Source organism: Lates calcarifer, linkage group LG8 (assembly GCF_001640805.2).
Source record: "Lates calcarifer isolate ASB-BC8 linkage group LG8, TLL_Latcal_v3, whole genome shotgun sequence".
NCBI lineage: Eukaryota > Metazoa > Chordata > Actinopteri > Centropomidae > Lates > Lates calcarifer.
Genome location: NC_066840.1, coordinates 9,215,732 through 9,236,038, shown reverse-complemented (window position 1 = coordinate 9,236,038; position 20,307 = coordinate 9,215,732). Strand labels below are relative to the sequence as shown.

Sequence of the window (20,307 nt, the reverse complement as noted above, 5' to 3'; positions counted from 1 at the left end):
GTTTTTAGCCATACTAGTGATGTTGTAATAGAGCTGGGTCCACCCCTTTTGTTTTGACTGAAATATCTCAACAATGATTTACTGTCATGAAATTCATGGTGCCCAGATGATGAATCCTAATGATTTCGGTGATTCATTGATGTTTCATCAAGCGCCACCAGCACGTCCAAATTTTTGCTTATTGAGTGAAATATCAACATCCACCAAATCAAATGGCACAAAATGTTGTACAGATATTCGTGGTTCTCAGACGATGAATCCTAATGGCACTGGTTATCCCCTGATGTTCCCTCAAACACCACCATTGGGATGACATTTTTGGTTTTAACTGAAATGTCTTGACAATTATCGAGTGGCTTGCAATTAAATTCATTCCCCTCAGGATGAATTATAAGAACTTTTCATCAGGTGAAAACTTTCTTTGTCCGATATTTCTTTCTGTTTGTCCGATACTACAAAACCATCAGCATCACTTGTACTTCGTGTTTAGTGTTATTTTAGCAAATTTTAGCATGCTAATGGACTAAACTAGCATGTTATCTAGTTTAAGTATGCATGCTAATGCAATTATACCAGCTTAACATCACCATGTTGGTGTCGTCATGTTAGCAAGTTTCACATTTAACTGCCTCACAGAGCTGCCAGTATGACTGTAGACTTTCTCCTCCTCTTTCTTTTTCTGACAAACCCTACTCATCCACCTGAACGCACTCTTTTTTCCAGACACAAAAACTTCCCAAAATTCAGACAGTGCATCAAATGAAACAGTAAGTTGCTGTTTATATTGGCAACAGACAGGTTTTTGTTAGTATTAGTTTCTGTTATCACAACTGATTACAAAATGTCAGCCCTGGGGCGTGAGGCATTTTTGTACAAATTGGGATGGAATTTCTTAGCAGCATGAGCAACAACTTGCATGACACGTGTTTTATGCACTATTTTCTATTTTTATAAGCAATGTCAGCTAATGAAGTGCTTCTACTGGCATAGGCAGTGATTCAAAATGGCACATGTGCCCTGTTTGTATGGTGGCCTGTCTGTCTGTCTGTCAGTCTGTCTGCACTTCAAAGGCATGTATGTATCAGCCACAGCGACTGGTCCAGGTTTCTTGGGGGTGCAGACAAGGTCAACAACATGTGCTATGACTACTAACCAGCCCCCTGCGGCTCCAGACTGCATCTGTTACATTCCTCGCAAAACAGAACAAAACCCGGTCACCCCGTTTGTTTTGGTAACCCGGAGCATGAAAACACTTTAGTGCCTACATCAGGGGGCTTTAAATGCGAAGGTTGGGATTCCTTAATGTGGTTTACAACTCAGTGACTGTGCCACCTTTGGCTGCCTTCTTTCACAGTGCTGGGAGCTCTGACTGCATTACTAACTCAATAAGCCTCTTTCTACCCCTATACACATTTTGTTTGCTCCATATACCTGCAGCTTTCTTTGTGAATCCCCCCCCCAAACTTTCACATATCTTCTTAATCTCCTTCACCTATGCTTTGTTTACCCTCCTGTCTGCTCCCCACTCTCATTACTCCTCAACCATTTCATCTTTTTCCTCCATCTCCCTCCCTCCCTCCCACGTTCATCGCTCTCTGTTCTATTTATTCCACTGTCGCAGTCTGTCTCTCTGACTCTCTGCCCCTGTGTGTTAAACTGGAGCATGGAAACAGATTCTCTTAAGTACCTGCTGTGGAATCTCCTCCGCGATGATAACTCCAGACCCTTTCCATGCAGAACTGGGAAAACAGTCAACCCAAACTCGAATTTTCTGAGGGGAAAGAAAAAAACAAGCCATTAAAGTATTTTTTCAACCTTTGAAATGTAAATTACTGTCACTGATGGGGTCACCTCTTCACTCAAGGCATTCATCAGAATATGTATGAGTATGTAATCTTGGAAAGCGTTCATTTGTATATGGTTCAAATGGGGTACTCATAAATTACTATAAGCTGCCGTAGCAGGAGACAGATGAGCTGTTGTCACCCAGATTTTCTTTATGCCACATTACTGCTCTGTCGGTTCTTTGCATGATCTGGCTCTGATTGAAGTGCGCACATCTGGCACCTGGAGGTTTTGGTGCTGACACTTGAGTTAACCTCGTTCCTCTCAGCAACCAGGGCCAGGTGAGTGGGAACTCTGAAACATGGCAGATTAAAGGACAGGTAAAAAAAATGATTTGTTGATTATTGCCAAGTGCTGCCTGGATTTTTCATTATTGCCTTTCATACAGTAGGCAGTAAGTATTTAAAGTTTATTTATGCTTCAATAGTTCCACATCATTAATCCTGGGAGCAACTGACTGATATATAGAGGTCATTATGTGTGTGTATATAGGCACAGTGGTGTGTATTCTTGAGGACGAGTGACAGACACCCATGGCGGAAGAAGACTGATTTGGTCCCATGTGAAGCTGATGTGGTTGAGTCAGTAGGACTGGATCATCAGAACCCAATGAGGCCTTCCACTGTCTACCTCAGCCTGTATTCCCTGCTGCGCCATCATTGAGTAATCTGTTTTCTGAGGCAGTATGGGAAAAAGGGATGTTCACATATTTGTGCTCTGGCTATTGCTGTTGTGTGCTCTCGCTGCCTGCTCTATCTCCACAGAGCAGGAGAGAAAAAAAAGGCTGAATTTTTCCTTCACCTACTTAAATTCATAACCTGCAGTAAGACATCCGAAAGAGGGGCTGGTTGCACTCATAGGTACATTTTCATTGTGTGTGGTGTTATGTATGCTGTGACTGTGCTTCATGGAAAGAGTGCGCCGCCACAGATAAGCGTCCTTGGGGGACACTGGAAGCTGGAGCACAATGCAAGGCAAACAGCATCTAAACCTGTGAGATGATAGGCTTTCCAGCTGCCATCTGTGTCCAGCGCTGAGCCCCCCCCCCCCAGCCTCTGTTTGTATCTCAGCAGCACTTAACAACCACTTCCCATTCACTGAGTCAAATACATATTGATACAACCAATCGTATTTATGGAAACTTAACCGGGGGTGATGAAAATGAGTTTTAAGTGAGTGGATTGCCTTTTGTTCTCACTATCTCTGATTAGAAAAGGGGTTGTCTCCAGATCAGATTTTCCATAAGGTATTTTCAGTGGTAAAGAGGTGCTTCAGTTTAGACAGAGCACAGGCGGTGTTTCCGCTTTCAAAGGGGCTCTTGAGAGCAACAAAGCTGCTACAATTGCCCTTTGATGTTCTGCACCAAATATTATCATGTGGTTAGACACAATGTAGTACTTTATCACTTGGCAAAATGCAATTAATCTGTCTGATGACAAGTGCAGAGATGGAGAACAATGATACTGATGAAACACGTTTTCAGTCTAGATCCTGTCAGCATCAAGGCAATGAAAAGAGCTCCACGCAGGTTTTCCAGGCAGCCTGTGATACAGAAATCGCCCACGGGTGCATGACACGCACCGCGGTGTAATGAAATGCCTTTATTAAAACGCATGTAGCCCTCCTCCGTGGCGTGGCCATTGAAATTTCCATGATTGTTGAAGACACACAGGTCTCCACCCTTGAGCAGATTTATTTTCACACATGCTGGGTGAGGTGTCTGCAATCCCTCCCCACCCTGTCATTGTTTGTTCTGCTGTTAAGTGTGAATATGAGCAGAAGCCAGGCAGAAATACAGCCGTGTTTAAGGACTTCTCCTGCTCCGCTGAGTGCCGTTTGCTGATGTCACGCCGACCCAACAGCTTTCCAGACGTCTGTAGGACCACCAGTGTCCGTCAGTGGGGTGAGAACCAGACCTTGAGGCTCTGCAGTCGTCCTCAGAGTCAGAACATTTGGCTGTATGACGTAAAAATACAGAAATGACATGCATTATTCTCCCTGGTTCCAACTATACTTATTCATACATGCATAATGCACCAAAACAAGTTTCTAGACATTTGCTTGTGCAGTGCATTGGTGTTAATAGGTTAATGGTAGAATGCATTAGGTCTTTTTCTGCGTTGTGTTAAGCTAAATTGCAAATGACGTGTGTGACTATGTTCTGTGAAGTCATAGCTGTGTTTTCTTGTGCTGGTCTGTCTCTCTAATTACTCCTGCGCTCACGTCTGATTTTTGCACACATACCTTTTGTCTAAATGTGGTCGACTCAGTGCAGCAACTCTTTGATCACCTGGACACACACCAATGACAATATGTTAAGATGAATGCAGACTTTCCAGTATGCGCTCCATATTGACTTCAAACGGATATACACATGATGAATTCCCTGTCCAGACACAGAAGCATGCAGGGAATGAAATGGAAATCCTATCAAACTCAATACTGCATCATCTCGCAGTGTTGCAAAAAAATAGAGACAGACACATGCAGTCTGAGAACACACAAAACAAGTAATACCTCCATTCCTCTTCTTCGTACACACACAAGCCCTGTTGCTCCCTAACACACACACACAGACACACACCTCCCAAATGAATCACTCTCCCAAGTGCTTAGCATCATCAGCATTCCCTGAATCAGCCGTGACTGCAGAGCACAACTGCATGACATGAGAGTCTCAGGGGTCAAATGAAATGCACACTCAAAGTGCCACTTCATCTTCAAGGCATAACAGTGAGCAGCAGCTCGAGTGCAAACTCAAATATCACTGGATTGTGTCGCCCATTGTGCTCCTCTTGCCGGTTAATGAGCCTGCATGGTGGTACATTGTAAACCCCAGGTCCTTTTGCACTTTTCTGTGGCCACGCATGGCTTCCTCCCAAACGGGCTCTCCTCCAGCCCCTACTGTCTGTTTATGTAGACTACTACCAGGGCGGCATGGAATGCACCTCCACCTGCGCTCGGCTCACACACACCTCAGAGACGAGGAGTCTGCCTCAACCTGCTGATATGAGCTGTTTGTTTTTTACTTTTACACGGGGGTAAATGTTTTGATTAAAAGGCCGTTACTATTTTGCTAGTCACAATGGCTTTGTAGTGGAGGTGGGGGGTTGCTGCCGTGCTGACGGATGGACGGCCGCTCCCTGCCTCCAGTGAGCGGTTGAATGAGAGAGGAGCTGTCATCGCCCGGCTGCCGACACTCTTGCCTGAAGAGAGAGAGGAAGGCAGAGGAGAAGGGGGGGTGGGGGGGTGGAGTGGAGCGTGGGTTGGGGTTGGATGGAGAGCCAGCGACGGGACGACTTGTTGAAGTGGGAGAAGATGTCAGGGAAAGGAGTAGGCCCGCAGAGAGAGGGGAGAGAACATGTGTGATGGAAGAGAGGAGGTCAGCACTGGGTGCAGCTCACCTCACACCCCTATCCCAGAAGGCACTGCAAAGAGGGAGTCTGCATTACGTAAAGAGGGGGTGGGAGGAGGAGGAGGAGGAGGAGGAGGCAGGTAGTACTGTGAGGCATACAAAGCCTGTGATCAACAATCCTGCTGGGCTGTTAGAGTCCATAGTTAAATGCTTCGGTGAATCTGGGGTCCCATGACATGATGAAAAGTTTCACAGCATTCAGTAATGGGGAGACTGTTACACTAGTTTGTACGCACTGTGGTCAGACGACGACGTCAGAGGATGCTGTAAATCTTCAGAACAAAAGGAGTAACTGATGAAGCAGCATCTCTCTGAAGGCTTGGAGGAGGAGAAATTAAAGATGAGAGAAATCATTGCTGATAGTGACATCAGCTGTGTTTGTCTTCCCAGATTAAGATCACATTCTATTTTTTTTTTTTTTGTCTTACAAAGATAAATGTAAGCCATAAAAACACAAGTCTATGTTCAGACAAATCTAATCACTAGACTAATTGGATGCCTTAATGCTCGCACAAACTGTCATTTAGCCTCAATCTCCTTTGATGCAGATATTAAAACTTACATAGTGGGATGATTGCTGCTAATTAGTTCAAATGCAGCTAACATTTTACTTTAAACATATTCATATTCAAATTATATGAGATTCTCTAAAGAGCAATCAGTAAAATGTGTGTTGTAAACTGCCCAGATGATTGTGTTTGTGGTGGAAAGGCTGAAACTCACTGGTTTTAAAACAGTCTCACAGTGCCACCCATTGGTGACTCCTGCATAGTGCATGAAAATGTCTTGGCGTTCATTGTTAAGTGAACGCAGAAACAAACTAAGAGGTGTGTGAGAGAGCAGCTTTGCCTCATAATGAACATAATGTGTTAAAAAATGATTCTTGGTTTGACACTGTATGATTCCACTAAAATTGTGAACTGTTGTTTCATGTCATGACAGTTTTGTTACCACAAGCCAGCTCCCCTCACCCATCAATGAGACAACATACCCTGACAGACTGGTGTAGACAAAAGTAGTGTAGATACTATACACCCTTTCGTGAAGAAGAAGAAGAAGAAGAAGAAGAAGAAGAAGAAGAAGAAGCTGTTAATTTCCAACAGAGTGAGAGAACTGACATATGTCACCATCCACAGTGAGCAGCTGAAGAGACCGCACACTCCTGTGTGAACACAGTGGCCCTGTGCAGGAGGAAACGCAGCAAACTGTTCTTCTTCAGCACATAGTCACCAGTTGCTCCTTGAGCATCATTAATTAGCTTTGGTGTTCAGAGGAGGCAGCATGGGTGGGGGGTGGGGGTGGGGGGGATCAGGACAAACAAACTATTGAAAAGGCTGGCTGAACCTGACACCCTGGGGACAGTAACACACAATCCGTTTTACCTCCTCTGTGATGAACTGATGCATGAAGCACTTACAGGTTCCACCTCATACCTCGAAAGTGTGACATGAGGCCATTGTGCAAATATCAATCACAGCGTCAGTACATTCTGACCAAACGGCCTCACACTGAGGCAGCTGGGGGAAGCTGAAGAAGCTACTGATACTGCTGATACAAACCCAGCAACCTGTGCTTTGAACACTGCAGGATATGATTCTGCTTGCAAAGTTCATCTACAGTCTAGAGCACCTTCTTATCTGTTAATGCAAAAAGAAGAACATATTTCTGCATTTCTCTGCAGTACATTGATGTTAAATAACTTTTTAAAAATAATGGATAAATATCACATTTGTCTTCATTTTGCTGCCAGTGATACTACTGCTGTTATTTTACACAGCTTTATTGGAATACAGATTATTCACATAATATATTGTAATTAACATGTCCAAGTACTGGATTTGTCAGTTGTGTAACAATTATTTTCTCTTTTCTTATTGTAATTATAGCTTCCTTTGATGTATTGAGTCACTGTTTGTTGCTGTAATGCATATAACAACCCCACGGTATCATTAAAATTTAATTGAATGCACTCAAATCTAAAAGATCAGCCAGCTAGCTGTGTAAATTGAGGAGGGCCCGGGATGAAAGGCAGTGCAAAAATTATCACATTAAACTCAAACACGAAACAACCCAAGATGATGTAATTCACTGAGCGAGAGGCTGAACATTATTCTTTATGTTGAAAAGCTAATTAACCGCAACCGCATTCGGGCCTCACTTTCAAAGAATCCTGATCCAATTTAGCTCTTGGGAGGTCAAAACAATTAGGTGATTTCTTGTTTGTTTGTGTGTGTGTGTGTGTGTGTGTGTGTGTGTGGCCTGCAGAGGTTTTGCAGAGAGAAATCCAGCTGGTTGTGTAACCTGTTAATCAAGCACACAGGAGTAAACAAGGGCACTTAATTGAAAAAGTTCTGTGTTAAAGACAAGTCAATCCCTGGTTCAGGTCCAACTGACGACCTATGTTGCTTGTCATTCCCTGCATCTCTCATTTCTTGTTAGCTGTCAACTGTCTATGATCTAATTAAGACAAACTCCCTGACTCCCTGGGGGTTATGGGAGTTCATTGTTTACTTTTTTTTTTATGACACAGCAGCTGTTGATTCAGCCTTAAGTGACCATATCATAGTGAAAGTTCTGTTATTTTTACACTTTGATTACGACTTTACTGTTTCAGGGAACCAACGAGCAAAGCACTGTGATCTGGCTGTTGCAGAGCGATGAATCGCTTCCCGATGCCACTGATGGATAAATCCCAGGAATGGTAGTCGATCGCAGATAAGCACAGCGGTTAGATGGAACATGGCTCTCTCCAGAGGTTTGAGATGCTGTCAAAGGGTTTTTTCTTGGATACCTGTGCTTATCATAACCTCTGTGGTGTTATGGTCGTACTATGCCTACGTCTTCGAGCTATGTCTTTGTAAGTACGACAAAAACTGTGGTCGTTTGTTGTGATTTTGACCGCTTAACGTGTAGCCATCGCAGATTGCCGCACAGGAGTCTGTGTTAACAAAAATAACGTTATAGACAGAGCAGGAGCTAGCGAACCAGGCGGAAGTGGTTTTGGGTGTGTGCTATTATTTGACTAATGTCAAATTTAACCTTTAAAAAGCGATTCGTGTTGTAATTTCTCATTGCTAGAATGAGGTCAGTATTAACTGTTTATTCATAGATGTACTAGCTATTGTTGTGACTGAGCTACAACCTGTCAGTCTGGCTAGTCGTGTTAGCCGGTAAATGTTGTTCCCCTTTTACATAATCAAACTATCGTCAGTACAAACAGAAAACTACATGGTTTCTACGCCCTGGCATCAGGATTATGTGTTCATTGTGACATTCTTGTTTGTTTTACAGTTACACTCACTAACACGTTGGAAAAAGGTGAGTTACCCACTAATTTTCTGCTTAAGGCACTGTAAACAGCTGTGAAACTATGACGCAATGGTGTTTTTGTGTGAACTTTAAAGTGACTGGTGTTTTGTGCTTTCAGTGGTCTATCTACTAGTATTCCATGTTTGCTTTGTGATGTTTTCCTGGACCTACTGGAAGTCCATCTTTACCCCTCCTGCCACACCATGCAAAAAGGTATCCTGAGCTCTTAAATATAACTGGCTGAATATAAAGTTGCTACTCTGGGAGTACAGTCTGTACCGTAAAGCACATGTGTTGTGTTGAGCGTGATGCGTGTTTGTTGCTTCAGTTCCAGCTGTCGTACTCTGACAAGCAAAGATACGAGATGGAGGAGAGGCCAGACGCCCAGAAACAAATTCTGGTTGAGATCGCAAAGAAACTGCCCATCTTCACTCGAGCTCAATCTGGAGGTAGACTGTGTTATCAAGTGATCTTTTTTCCCTCCCTGCAAGATCTCATATGTTGTTATTCACTTGTCCGCCACATCTCCAAACCACTGGGGTAACAATTAGCCACAGTCCGTCATTTTGCACATAATCTGTGTGCGTTGATAGCAAGTAGGAAAGGGCAATTAGCTTTGTGTGTGTGTCCCTGTGCATCCCCATCCAGAGTAATCAGCCAATGTATCTCTTTCATTAGTGCTGATTGCTAAGACTAAGCCTGAGGCTGCAGGAAGTAAAGCAAAGGGTAAGCTCAGCTCAAATGTCGTTCATTCACCTGGCCATCTTCTTGTCTCCAGCTATCAGGTTCTGCGACCGCTGCCAGGTACTGAAGCCTGACCGCTGTCACCACTGCTCGGTTTGTGAAACGTAAGTCACCCTTTCCTCCCCAATCCATTCATCTAGAAAGATTGCCCCAGGCAATGAGATATTTGTTGGCCAGGGACTGTAGTGATAATTAGAAGGTGTTGGTTTGTTGGCACACCATCTCTGAGAAAGAATATCCCAATGATCAATCAGAGCAGCGGTTTACCGAAAGGAATCAGCAGGTCCCTGTCAGAATGTATGTAAAAGATGTGTTAAAAGCTGGAAGTCCAATTGAAACAAGTATTGGTATTAAGGTGTTTACTGTTTACCATAGTTGTCATAGTTGTCAAAATGTCAAAATGATAGGTAGAAAGAAATTACTTTTATGTTTTTCTCTTCAAGATGTGTCTTAAAGATGGATCATCACTGTCCCTGGTAAGTTGTGACTTTGCTTGAATTTCCTTTTCTAGAACGATTTCATGTATTGATTTTGTTCTGACACAAGAATTTGTTTCTCTTTTAGGGTGAACAACTGTGTAGGCTTTTCCAACTACAAGTTCTTCCTGCTTTTCCTCTCCTACTCCATGCTGTACTGTGTGTTCATTGCAGCAACAGTCTTTCAGTATTTCCTCAAATTCTGGTCGGTGAGTGTCATTAGTCTGAATCATCACTCATGCCCAACATCAGATAATGCAGTAGCACGACAAGTTTGAGTTGTACATTGTCTGGTGCTGTGGCACTTCCACAAGGACAGAGAACTAAACCCTTTGTCATGAGTTACACCTTTCTTAAGCCCCCCATTTTTCTCAAGTTTCTACTTCTCCTGTTTCTCTCTCTCTCTCAGGGGGACTTGCCAAACAGGCCAGCAAAGTTCCATGTCCTCTTCCTCATGTTTGTGGCGCTCATGTTCTTCGTCAGTCTCATGTTCCTCTTCGGCTATCACTGTTGGTTGGTGGCCAAGAACAGATCCACTTTAGGTGAGGGTTTACATATTTATTGGAAGACTTCTCAAATTCTGCTAATTAAACTGCTTTCTCCCTGCCTAAATGACAGGGCAGTTATTTTCTGGGGCTCTTTTTTTTGTTATGAATGTGGCTTCATTGTATAAGCAGATGTGGACAGTTGAAGCATGAAAACATATTCTGAGCCACAGTTTTTGTTCCCCTTTCTAGAGGCCTTCTCAGCTCCAGTTTTTGTCAATGGAACAGACAGAAATGGCTTCAATGTCGGCATACGCAAAAACCTGCAGCAGGTGTTTGGAGAGGATCGGAGACTGTGGTTCATCCCTGTCTTCACAAGGTAAGTTTGCTGTCAAGAAACGGCAAACTAAGATGCATAATTAGTTGATTTTGCATTTGTTATGTACTTGTACTCTTGAATTTTAGACTCAAAGAAATACAGAATTAAAATACTGAACCAGAGGACCATGATACTGTACAGCATAAATTCCTTAATAATAATTTAAAAAATCACAGCAGTGTTGGAGCTAATGAACAAAACGTAGGATGAGGCACTGAATCTGTGGATGGGACTCGGTAATGGTCACGGTTCCTTAACTAGCTTCCATCTTCTTTTGTGCAATGAACATATCAGTCAAGGAAACGGCCACTACTTCCCCTTGAAGAATCGGAGTTCAGAGTCCCAGAACCCCTTATTAGCTAATGAGGACATGTGGGAGGAGTCAGATGATGGCTCTGAGGAAGGAAGCTTGGGTGAGTCACTTTAATTTTGCTATACTTCTACATCTCTGTAGTACCTAGAAGATAAATACATTTTTTTATTCAGGTTCAAACATTAAGACAGTATTAGTGATGTCACCCGGGAAAGGTGCAATCTGATAAACTGTATCAACATTTCTCAGCAGAGTGTGAAGAGAGTGTTTAACCTCAGTAAATGTGCCTAATCCATAAAAAAAATATGGGAGATTGGTGGCACCAGAAAATATGAATTTGAATGTGAGCTATTTGTCTTGCTCTCATAGACAATGTGCTGCAAGCAAATGCCTTTCCTGAGTAAACAAGTGTTGCTGTGATTTTTATACAGAGTTGAATCCAGAGCTGAAGTAATTAACTGATTTGTCAATCATTACAAAATTAATCAACAACAGTTTAGATAACTTGTTATTTCTTTAAGGCTTTTATCAAGTAAAACAAACAAACAAACATTAGTGTGATGACCTTGTCACCTTGGGAAGCTGTGATGCAAGGTTTTTCTATTTTAACATCTCATAGAATAAACATTCATTAATTCATTTATTATCTATACCGCTTATTCGTTAAGGGTCGCGTGGGGGTTGGAGCTTATCCCAGCTGACATTTGGCGAGAGGCAGGGCACACTCTGGATAGACCGCCAGTCCATCGCAGGGCTAACATATATAGACAAACAACCATTCACACTAACATTCACACCGATTGCAATTAGAGTCATCAATTAACCTAATGTATGTCTTTGGACTGTGGGAGGAAACTGGAGTACCTGAAGAGAACTCATGCAGACACAGGGAGAACACATTCCACACAGAAAAGCGCCACGTGAACTTGGGCTTGAACCCAGAGCCTTGTTGCTCTGAAGCAATAGTGCTAACCACTGCACCACCGTGCCGCCCTAATAAACATTCATTTAATAGAAAAAAAATATTCATTGATTATGGATGTAATCATTACCTATTGAAAGAGAAAAGCTTACCTATGTAACAGTAAACTGGAGAGTACTCTCAATGAAACACACCACACAATATTGATTAAGTTCATTTCAGTTTTAACAATTACATACCAAGAAGGTGTAAAACTTAACAGTTCTCTTGTCCTGCTTTATGTCCCACTATAATCTCCATAATCTTAGTAGCGTAACTGGTTATGCTAATAAGATTATTAAGTTAAATAATGTATTACCAAACCAAAAAAAGAATCACTTTACATAAAACACAGGAGACATCATGATTATTATCACTGCTAATCATGCACTAATTGGTAACAGTGTCATTTTGGTTTAGTCCAAACCCACTGATGTACTCTATCTGCCACATTTAGAAACCACCAACCTCCTGCTTTTGGCCTCACCTTATCCTTCAGATGTTGTTGGCTCTTGTTTTGTTTTTAATCCATTAAAAACATCTTAAGGGTAGGGTATGTGTAGCTGTCTTCCCAAAGCTTATCATGTGGTTAAATACTGTTTTTATTTGGTAATTTTCACCTCTCAAATTACTTTGCACTTGTTACTTGTGGTGAGGCTGTGAAGTCAAAGCAAAACCAAAGATTGCAGGAGACAAATGCGGGCAGGGATCACTTCACTTTAATTGTCCTCTCAAGTTCACCTTTAAAAATGACAAAACATACCAGTATTCTGTATAGAAGGTCACTTTTGCACACCACCACAGGCAGTTTGCGTGGGGATTATAAAAGGCTCATAGGCATAATTGTGAACTCTGTGCTACAATAAACCAAACAACAGTAGATTCATACAGTAATTGTTCAGTTTAAGTCATCTGAAGGCATCATTCTGTATAAAAGCTGTGCTGTGCATGGATTCTAACCATAATATTTTGCCACCACCTGGTGGTCATATGCTACACGCTGTTAACAACTGTATGAACTGAATCAGTTACAACAAAAACTCTGGGGGGAAGAAAAGATTAATTTCTATCCTGAAATTTCTTTTTTTTTTGTCATTCCAGTTGAAGACCAAGACCCCTCTGTAACAATAGAGATGGAGGAATGATAATTTAATGTAAGGACTATTTACACTGGTACAGAGGATGTAGATTTATATTATGCACACTGTGTACCATGAGGCAAACGCATTCCAAATCATATGGATGAAAAAAAAAAAAAAAATCAGAAGGGGGCCAAATGAGTGGATTTAAACCTGCATTTGGACTGTTATTGCCACTTTTACCGTTGGCATTTTACATAAAGAAGAACATAGGAGCTCATTGGATGACCAGCGGCAGCATTGCCTCTCCTCTCACAGATGGACAAACAACAGTCTCATTTTGATTTGGAAAAAAAAACAACAAAACTTGTCAAATATTACCTCACATACAAACAACAGGCAACTGTTATTCACCACAGGTCAGTATATTTGCCTCTGGTTGTTCATCTCAAGGCACAGGCCTCTGTGGGATTATAAATTACCATTAATTGGGAAGCTTCTGTCCAGCACTGTGCTATTTTATATGCCTCTATTTCAGTGTTGGGCTGAGTTTACAGTGTTGCACCTTAAGTGATCGGTTGTGCAGGGTGGTATCTAATGTGACGTCACACCCATGATGCTCCAGAGAAGTAACTCTTGTAGTGATTCGGTTGTCTGGCCTCTTCCAGTTTGGGTCTTGCAGCATATTGACGTAAGATGCTATTTTATTTTTTTCAACGAACATAAGCATAATAGAATACCTGACTTAACCTGCGCCTTATTAATATATTTATACCTGTGTTTTGGGAGTCCTCTTCTCCTGAGAATGTATCCAGCATCCTGCTTGTGAGTAGACTGTGCCAACATTTTAGGCACCTATTTATGAAAGAACCTATCATATATGTTTTAAGAGAGTATTTCATCATTAATATTTGAGTTAGAATGCCATTACTAATGCAATCACAACAAACTAGCATACATTTGTAGCTTGTTACAGCTACAGCTCTTTTCATTATTATCGCAAACTTAATATAATGCTGATCATTTTTCAGTGGAGTCATATCCTGAATATACTGTATATCATGACTAAAATGCTGTTGACTACAGTGCTGATTACAACAATAAAAAAAACACAGTGCTCAGTTTTGATTTTAAAGTCTGGGATGAGCTCACAAGACATACTGTGATCAACGTTTTTATTTTTAAATAATTACCACAGTCTTATTTTCTACCATATCAGCCATCCCTAGTGAGATAACACCTCTGTGTGGATGCAAACTGATAAGAAAGTGAAAATAGCTTTCATCATAGGCACAAAATCATGCATAGCAGAGCACATAGCGTCTGTTTTTTCTTTTTTGATCTTTCTAAACATAACTGTACATATATATATGATGACTGATCCTCATCCACTGGTTGGGAGAGGTCTGGGTCCTCTGCAATATGATGTTGAGATTTTTTTCTACCTTATGTGTTTTATGTATTTTGAAATTTTTAATACCATTGAAACAGATTCTCCTCTCGAGGCTTACGGACTACTTAGTTGAAAACCATTTCTGTGATTGAGTACACCCGTTTATTCAGTATGAGTACAACGTTGGGCCTTTGGCAAACCTTGATGCTGTTTGTTCTCGACACTTTAACTTGCTTCATCGGATCTGTTTTTCTACTGTGTTGGGTAAGCCAAATCAAATGCTGCTCCTGTCTGAGAAGTACATCGAGTCATGTATTGATTAAAACCCTGTGTTGTTTTTATCTTAGGTATGATTCGATGTTTGAAAGCATGTATAAAACATTAGGAAAGATGTGGGTGTTGAGTGTTTCATGTCGTCTTGTGTCTATTTATTGTTATAATGTTCAGCTTTTTTTCCTGTGTATAGAGTTTACTGATTCATAACTGCTGCAGGCAGTGTCTGTATATTTTGCTCCATCAAGTGACACTTAAAACTATTGAAGTGTGCTTTTATCAAATAGTAGGATATTTATAAAATGAGAAGATGACAAAATTATACCCCAAACAGGAGTTCAATATTGCTAGAGCACATCATGTGGTCTCTTTTTGAATGGTCTTTGGAGTATGTGATTGTGGCGCTTCCCTTTTTTTTTTTAAATGCCCCTGAACCACCAGAAATACTGACACTGTTTCATTAGCTGTCCTGTCTGTTAACAAATATAAATTCTTTATTGATCCATCAGTTGTTGTAACATGCAAAATAAAATGCTCCAAATTGAACTCTTTACATGGTTCAATGTTGTTTTCTTTCCATAGCATACAGCATACAGAGTATACACCTCAAAAAAAGCAACAAAAACAAAACATAATAAATACAATCAGATTATTCAATTTGTCTCAGTTTTGGAACTTTGGAGATAAAGTCGCAGTATTTGGCACAACAAGGAGAACATGAGATACATTTAAATAAATGTCAAAATATACTCAAAACAGACTGCAGATCATGTTCCTCAGGTTGTCCTCGGTTTAATCAGTGCCAAAGTACCTTTGTCCAAAATGTGTCGGAGCCACTGGGTGGACCTCTGTGGTCAAGATGGTGATGTCTGGGAACTCCTGGATTATAGATTTGGCTCCTAGAAGAAAAGTTAAAGGTGTTACATATTGGGTGGGGTTAATTATTTTTGTGTGTGTTTCTGTTTTAATTATATTCTCAAGATCACTGAAAATGAGAGTGGATCTTCTTAACATCTCTAAAATGCTGGAAACACAATATTCAGAGTTTGCAGATTCTATTTTAAGCCTTTCAGTGGATGTAAACATTCAGAAAACCAAGGCTGAAAATACTTGTAATGGATGGTGTTCTAACCCCTTAGGCATGCTAACATTATCCTCTCAGCATGCTAACACAGCAGTGGCCACTAGGGGGCTTTAAATAAATCAAAATGTTGAATCCTTTTTTTTGGCTTGAAGAAAGTCTATGGGCTTATTAAAATCAACACACTTCATCCTCTTAGGAGAATTAAAGGACTTCGAAAATTATACAGTAACATGCCCTTCAGATTTCAATTTTGTGTTAAAGTGGAAATTTTGGCTCAATGATGGCAGTAAAAGAGAAAGGTCAAGGGGTTTAAAAAAAACATTTGAAATCCTTCTCTGGGAAACCATGAATATCCACATTAAATGTTATGACAATCTGGCCTGCCCAGTCCACAAATTACCCCATAATGTCCAATATTAAGTTTTAAATCCTCAAAGATTTTTCCAGGACAACTAGTTATATTTAAAAAGAAATTTAAAATAACAAAGCTCCTTTGTCCATTCATTTAAAACCATTATTGATTGACCTGCTGGGTGAGACTGTGCCACTGAGCAGCCCTGTGGTTACCAGCAGTATATTGTATAAAGACTATGATACAACAGGAGCAGAAGTGGAGAGGAGACCGGGGACTGTCTATGTGATCTTGTGGGTAAATAAAAGTAAATTGGTGATGAGCTGTATCTTGCAGTGAGATGGCTGTGTTGGTGTACCGTGAGGCGTGGAGAAGAGGCTGAGGAGGATAATATGTCTGGGCTGGACACCGTGCTCTATCAGCACCCTCACCGCCTCAATCACAGTGTTCCCTGTACCTGCACAGGCACAGAAAATTCAAGGTTAGTTTCCCGTTCCACCTTCTACAATGTCACTACATGTACAGAAAAAAAAACTGTTAAAGCAACATTTTCTGACTCACTTTTACAATGAATTGCGTTAATGAAATATTGTTAAATGTAAAACATTTCAAATTAAAAGCATTGCAATTTGACTGTTTGCATATAACTGATTTTAGCATTAGAAAAATGTACTGAGCTGTGTGCTGATTGATTTGTCCGTGAGTCTGGGCACTTGGCAGGCTTTAATTTCTGACCCTGTTAGCATCCATCAATGTAACCCTATAATAAAACATACCTTCAACCTGGCTTGGTTGCCGTCATATTTTTTTCAAAAAGTGAGAGCAGAAAAATACTGCTTTTTGACATTGGGGAACCAGTGCTATTAAGATACTATTTTTGTTGGCCCTCATTATGCTATTCAGCAGCTTGGTGGCTATCTCCCAGGCAGTGTATAATTTCCCCCATGAGAGCTATAATTATCAGAACAGTGTGAATGGGCCTGTATGATGTGAAAATGCAGACTTGGTGTGAAGGTCAACTCAAGGGAGATTTCTTAAAATGAATAAATACATGAAACTGTTTTTACACTTGCACAAAAATGGACATCTCTTGGTATTTACGAGCTACTGAGGGTGGTAAACTGGAGTCATCATCAGGATGAACTGTGCCCAGCCCTTTGCTACTCACTTAGGATGGGGTACATGAGCAGCACTTTTCTTCTGTACACGTCTGGGGGGAACTTGGCATAGTAGACCTTGGCTTTCTGTGTCTCCTCGTCGCTCTGGATGAGGATCTTGCCAATGCGGATGGAGCGGCAGCAGTCCCGGAGACCCTGCTCCATGGCCTCGCCTGTGGGGAGACGCACAGTGTTCCAGCGTTACTTTTTTCATCAGTACTAGTTTCCAGTACCCTGGCACCTACAGATGAGTGACAAGCCACAAACCACCACAAGCCGCCAGAGCAGCTTCAGTGCACCTTGGCACTCATTCTACAAGTCTCTGAACCCTACTTGAGAGATGGAACACCATTCTTCCAAAAACATGTTCCCTCATTTGGTGTTGTAATGATGGTGGTGGAGAACGACGTCTAATAAAATCTCTGATGGGTGTTCAGTTGGGTTTCAATCTGGTGACTGCAAAGGCCATAGCATATGATTCACATCATTTTCATTCAGTGACTCCTTGTACCCTGTGGATGGGTGTGTTTTCATCAGTCATTTCTCAACTCATTTTCCAGCTTTTTCCTTTAATTTGTCACCTGTCTGTACATGTGATGTGACTGTGCCCTTTGCAATGAGGCCCACAGAAGCTCATGTCCAACCAAAAACTCTGAGGGATTGCAAAAACTTTTTTGACTTCGAATAATGATAAAATTGTTACGACACACCTAATAATGTACATTTCACTCTGTTCATCTCACCCCTCACCTGAATGAACCACATGTAAGCATCAATTAAATAGGTTAAATTCTTTATGCCTCTACACAGCCTACCACTTGGCAAAGTGGACCAAAAAAAAGTGCAAATGCACCTTTAGAACATGAATAAAATAATAACATTTGTGCCTGTGCACAGTGCTACCAATCAAAACATTAAAAAAAACAGTGCTGTATTGATTTCTCACTTTCCCACACACTTTTGTGCAGCATGCACTGACTATGTTGTGTTGCTTTTTATGCCTATAGGAAAGATAAATGTGACAAAATTGTTGTTTTTATAGGTAGCTGATGAGTCAATGAGAAATCTTGACACGATGCACATCAACCCAACGCGGACATGTGTTATATAGAAAACAGCAGGTGCACGTGCTTCATCCCTGTTAATGTGTGTTTCCCTTAAGATGTTGTATTCAACCTGTACTGTGTGTTGAACAGGCCTTTTGTATTTTATGGCCTCGTATTACTGTCATAAAAGGATTTTACAGTTTTGCATATGACTGTGATAACAGTCTGATTAAATCTGAAGGAGAAAGAACAAGTGAAAGAACACTTATGTTGATGGCTACGCCTTCAGAGAACATGCTCATTAATGTACATGTCTCATACCTCATATAACATTTTATATTATATAGCATTCAAATGATCAATCAATCTCACTGAGAGAAAAGAACTGCTGATAAAAAGCATATAATCCAGCATGCCCAATAGCCTGCCCTGATGAATAAGGACAGAGCAGAATGTACAGCATGAATGCACAGCTGACACAAATCACATATGGAGGATATAGTGTGCCTTTACAAAGGAAAGACCCTAAATTTAACTTACCACTCCTCATAATGCTGACTCCACAATTGCCTCTTTCAAACTTGACACCTTCATACTTGTACCCTGAGGGAGAAAAAAAATGAAGTAAGAACAATCACGAATGTAGCTGTTCTGAACAATGCTGCTCAGTCATATCCTGTGCTGGAGGTCTGCTCTGAGAGAGAGAGAGAGAGGAGGGAGAGAGAGCAGAGGGAGAGATGACCTCACCTGTCGGTGTGGTCACAGTGCACTCTGAGTAGGGGAGCTGATTCAAGCCCTCTTCAACTACTAGTCTGATCTGTTGTTGGGCAAAAAAAGGAGATATGCATTTTATAAACATACATACACACACTTTCACTATGTAGTAATGAAGACATGATCTTACCAGTCGGTCAGCACAAAACACAAAATCTCCTCTGCTGGTTGTCCTGAAAATATAAACATTAGCTTGATTAGATCAATTTAGGGTATTGGCCGATAGTCAGCACTGCTAAAATACCAGTGATCTTGTCTCTCTTTCAATTTTAAATCATCACTGCACTGTATGGAACTGACTGGGGTCATCCCTGCATGCTAAGCTAACATGAAGTTGGAACTACAGAAATTTCTTAAGAATAAGTGGACATGTTCATACTTGTGCTAAAGTGTTTAGAATAGTGTGTAGTTTAAATTATTATTGATTATAGAAGAGAACAGAATAGACTTTCCAAACGATCAGTATTGATGATTCATTATGTGAAATCAGTGCTGATACTGATCAGACTGGTGCATCAATTCAAATTTGGGGCTAAAGACCTATTCAGTGCAGTATTTTTGATACAGTTATATGAGACCGGGTTGTATAGTATTCTGGTTGTACTATAGCTCGAATGTTTCCTTTTCATATGAGTAAATGCTGCCTGAAAACTGATTTCTTCGGCCTCTCTGACTGTTCTAACTGAAATGAACAGTGATTCCTCGTGCTTGGCATCAGATCCATATCACAAATGATATTTTTTGAGAGACCGTACACCCACGCAGATTAGATTTACCTTTCTATGTGAACACCAAAAGTTTAGTCATGAAACTAAGCTGGAGGTATCGAGTTTTATTGTGATACATTAGTTTGCACGACAACCACCAGATTTTGCTCCTGTGACTTCTTATGGTGAGTTATGTCAGGATGTAAGGGTGGGGACTCACTTGTCTCTGATTATAGTCTGTAGTTCACGGATCTGGTCGTTCAGAGGAAGCAGTTTGAGCTGAGGTCCCAGGTTGTCCAGGCTGACAGGCTGAGCTGTGGCATCACTTGGTTCAGAGCTGGTCAACACTGCAGGGACACTACTACTACTGCTGCTGCTGCTGTTTGCAAACCGTACTTGCTTCATTGGGTGCTCCTGTCCACTGTTGACGCTGTTCATTTGCTGATTATGGCACGGCATCCTGAGTAGGAGGTCAACGGGGAGGGTTTCTCTTAAAAACAGTGCAGAGGCCAAAC

The 20,307-nt window shown here is 41.2% G+C and overlaps 2 protein-coding genes across 2 annotated transcripts; one reads left to right on the top strand and one right to left on the bottom strand.

Moving 5' to 3' along the window:
• The first annotated feature begins 7,944 nt into the window (after nt 1–7,944).
• zdhhc15b (zinc finger DHHC-type palmitoyltransferase 15b) lies at nt 7,945–15,223 on the top strand. Its single transcript, XM_018675697.2, has 11 exons — nt 7,945–8,117; nt 8,552–8,578; nt 8,688–8,782; nt 8,898–9,018; nt 9,348–9,417; nt 9,757–9,789; nt 9,878–9,998; nt 10,199–10,331; nt 10,527–10,653; nt 10,948–11,066; nt 13,029–15,223. Exons 1-11 carry the CDS (start codon nt 8,000–8,002, stop codon nt 13,070–13,072), a joined length of 1,008 nt encoding a protein of 335 aa, XP_018531213.1. The 5' UTR covers nt 7,945–7,999; the 3' UTR covers nt 13,073–15,223.
• uprt (uracil phosphoribosyltransferase (FUR1) homolog (S. cerevisiae)) lies at nt 15,145–20,251 on the bottom strand. The gene is made up of 7 exons (XM_018675703.2): nt 20,013–20,251; nt 19,216–19,258; nt 19,059–19,128; nt 18,852–18,914; nt 17,277–17,438; nt 16,467–16,565; nt 15,145–15,571 (listed from the first exon to the last, which is right to left on the bottom strand). The coding sequence occupies exons 1-7, from the start codon at nt 20,249–20,251 to the stop codon at nt 15,465–15,467; spliced, it is 783 nt and encodes a 260-aa protein (XP_018531219.1). The 3' UTR covers nt 15,145–15,464.
• Nucleotides 20,252–20,307: the final 56 nt, after the last annotated feature.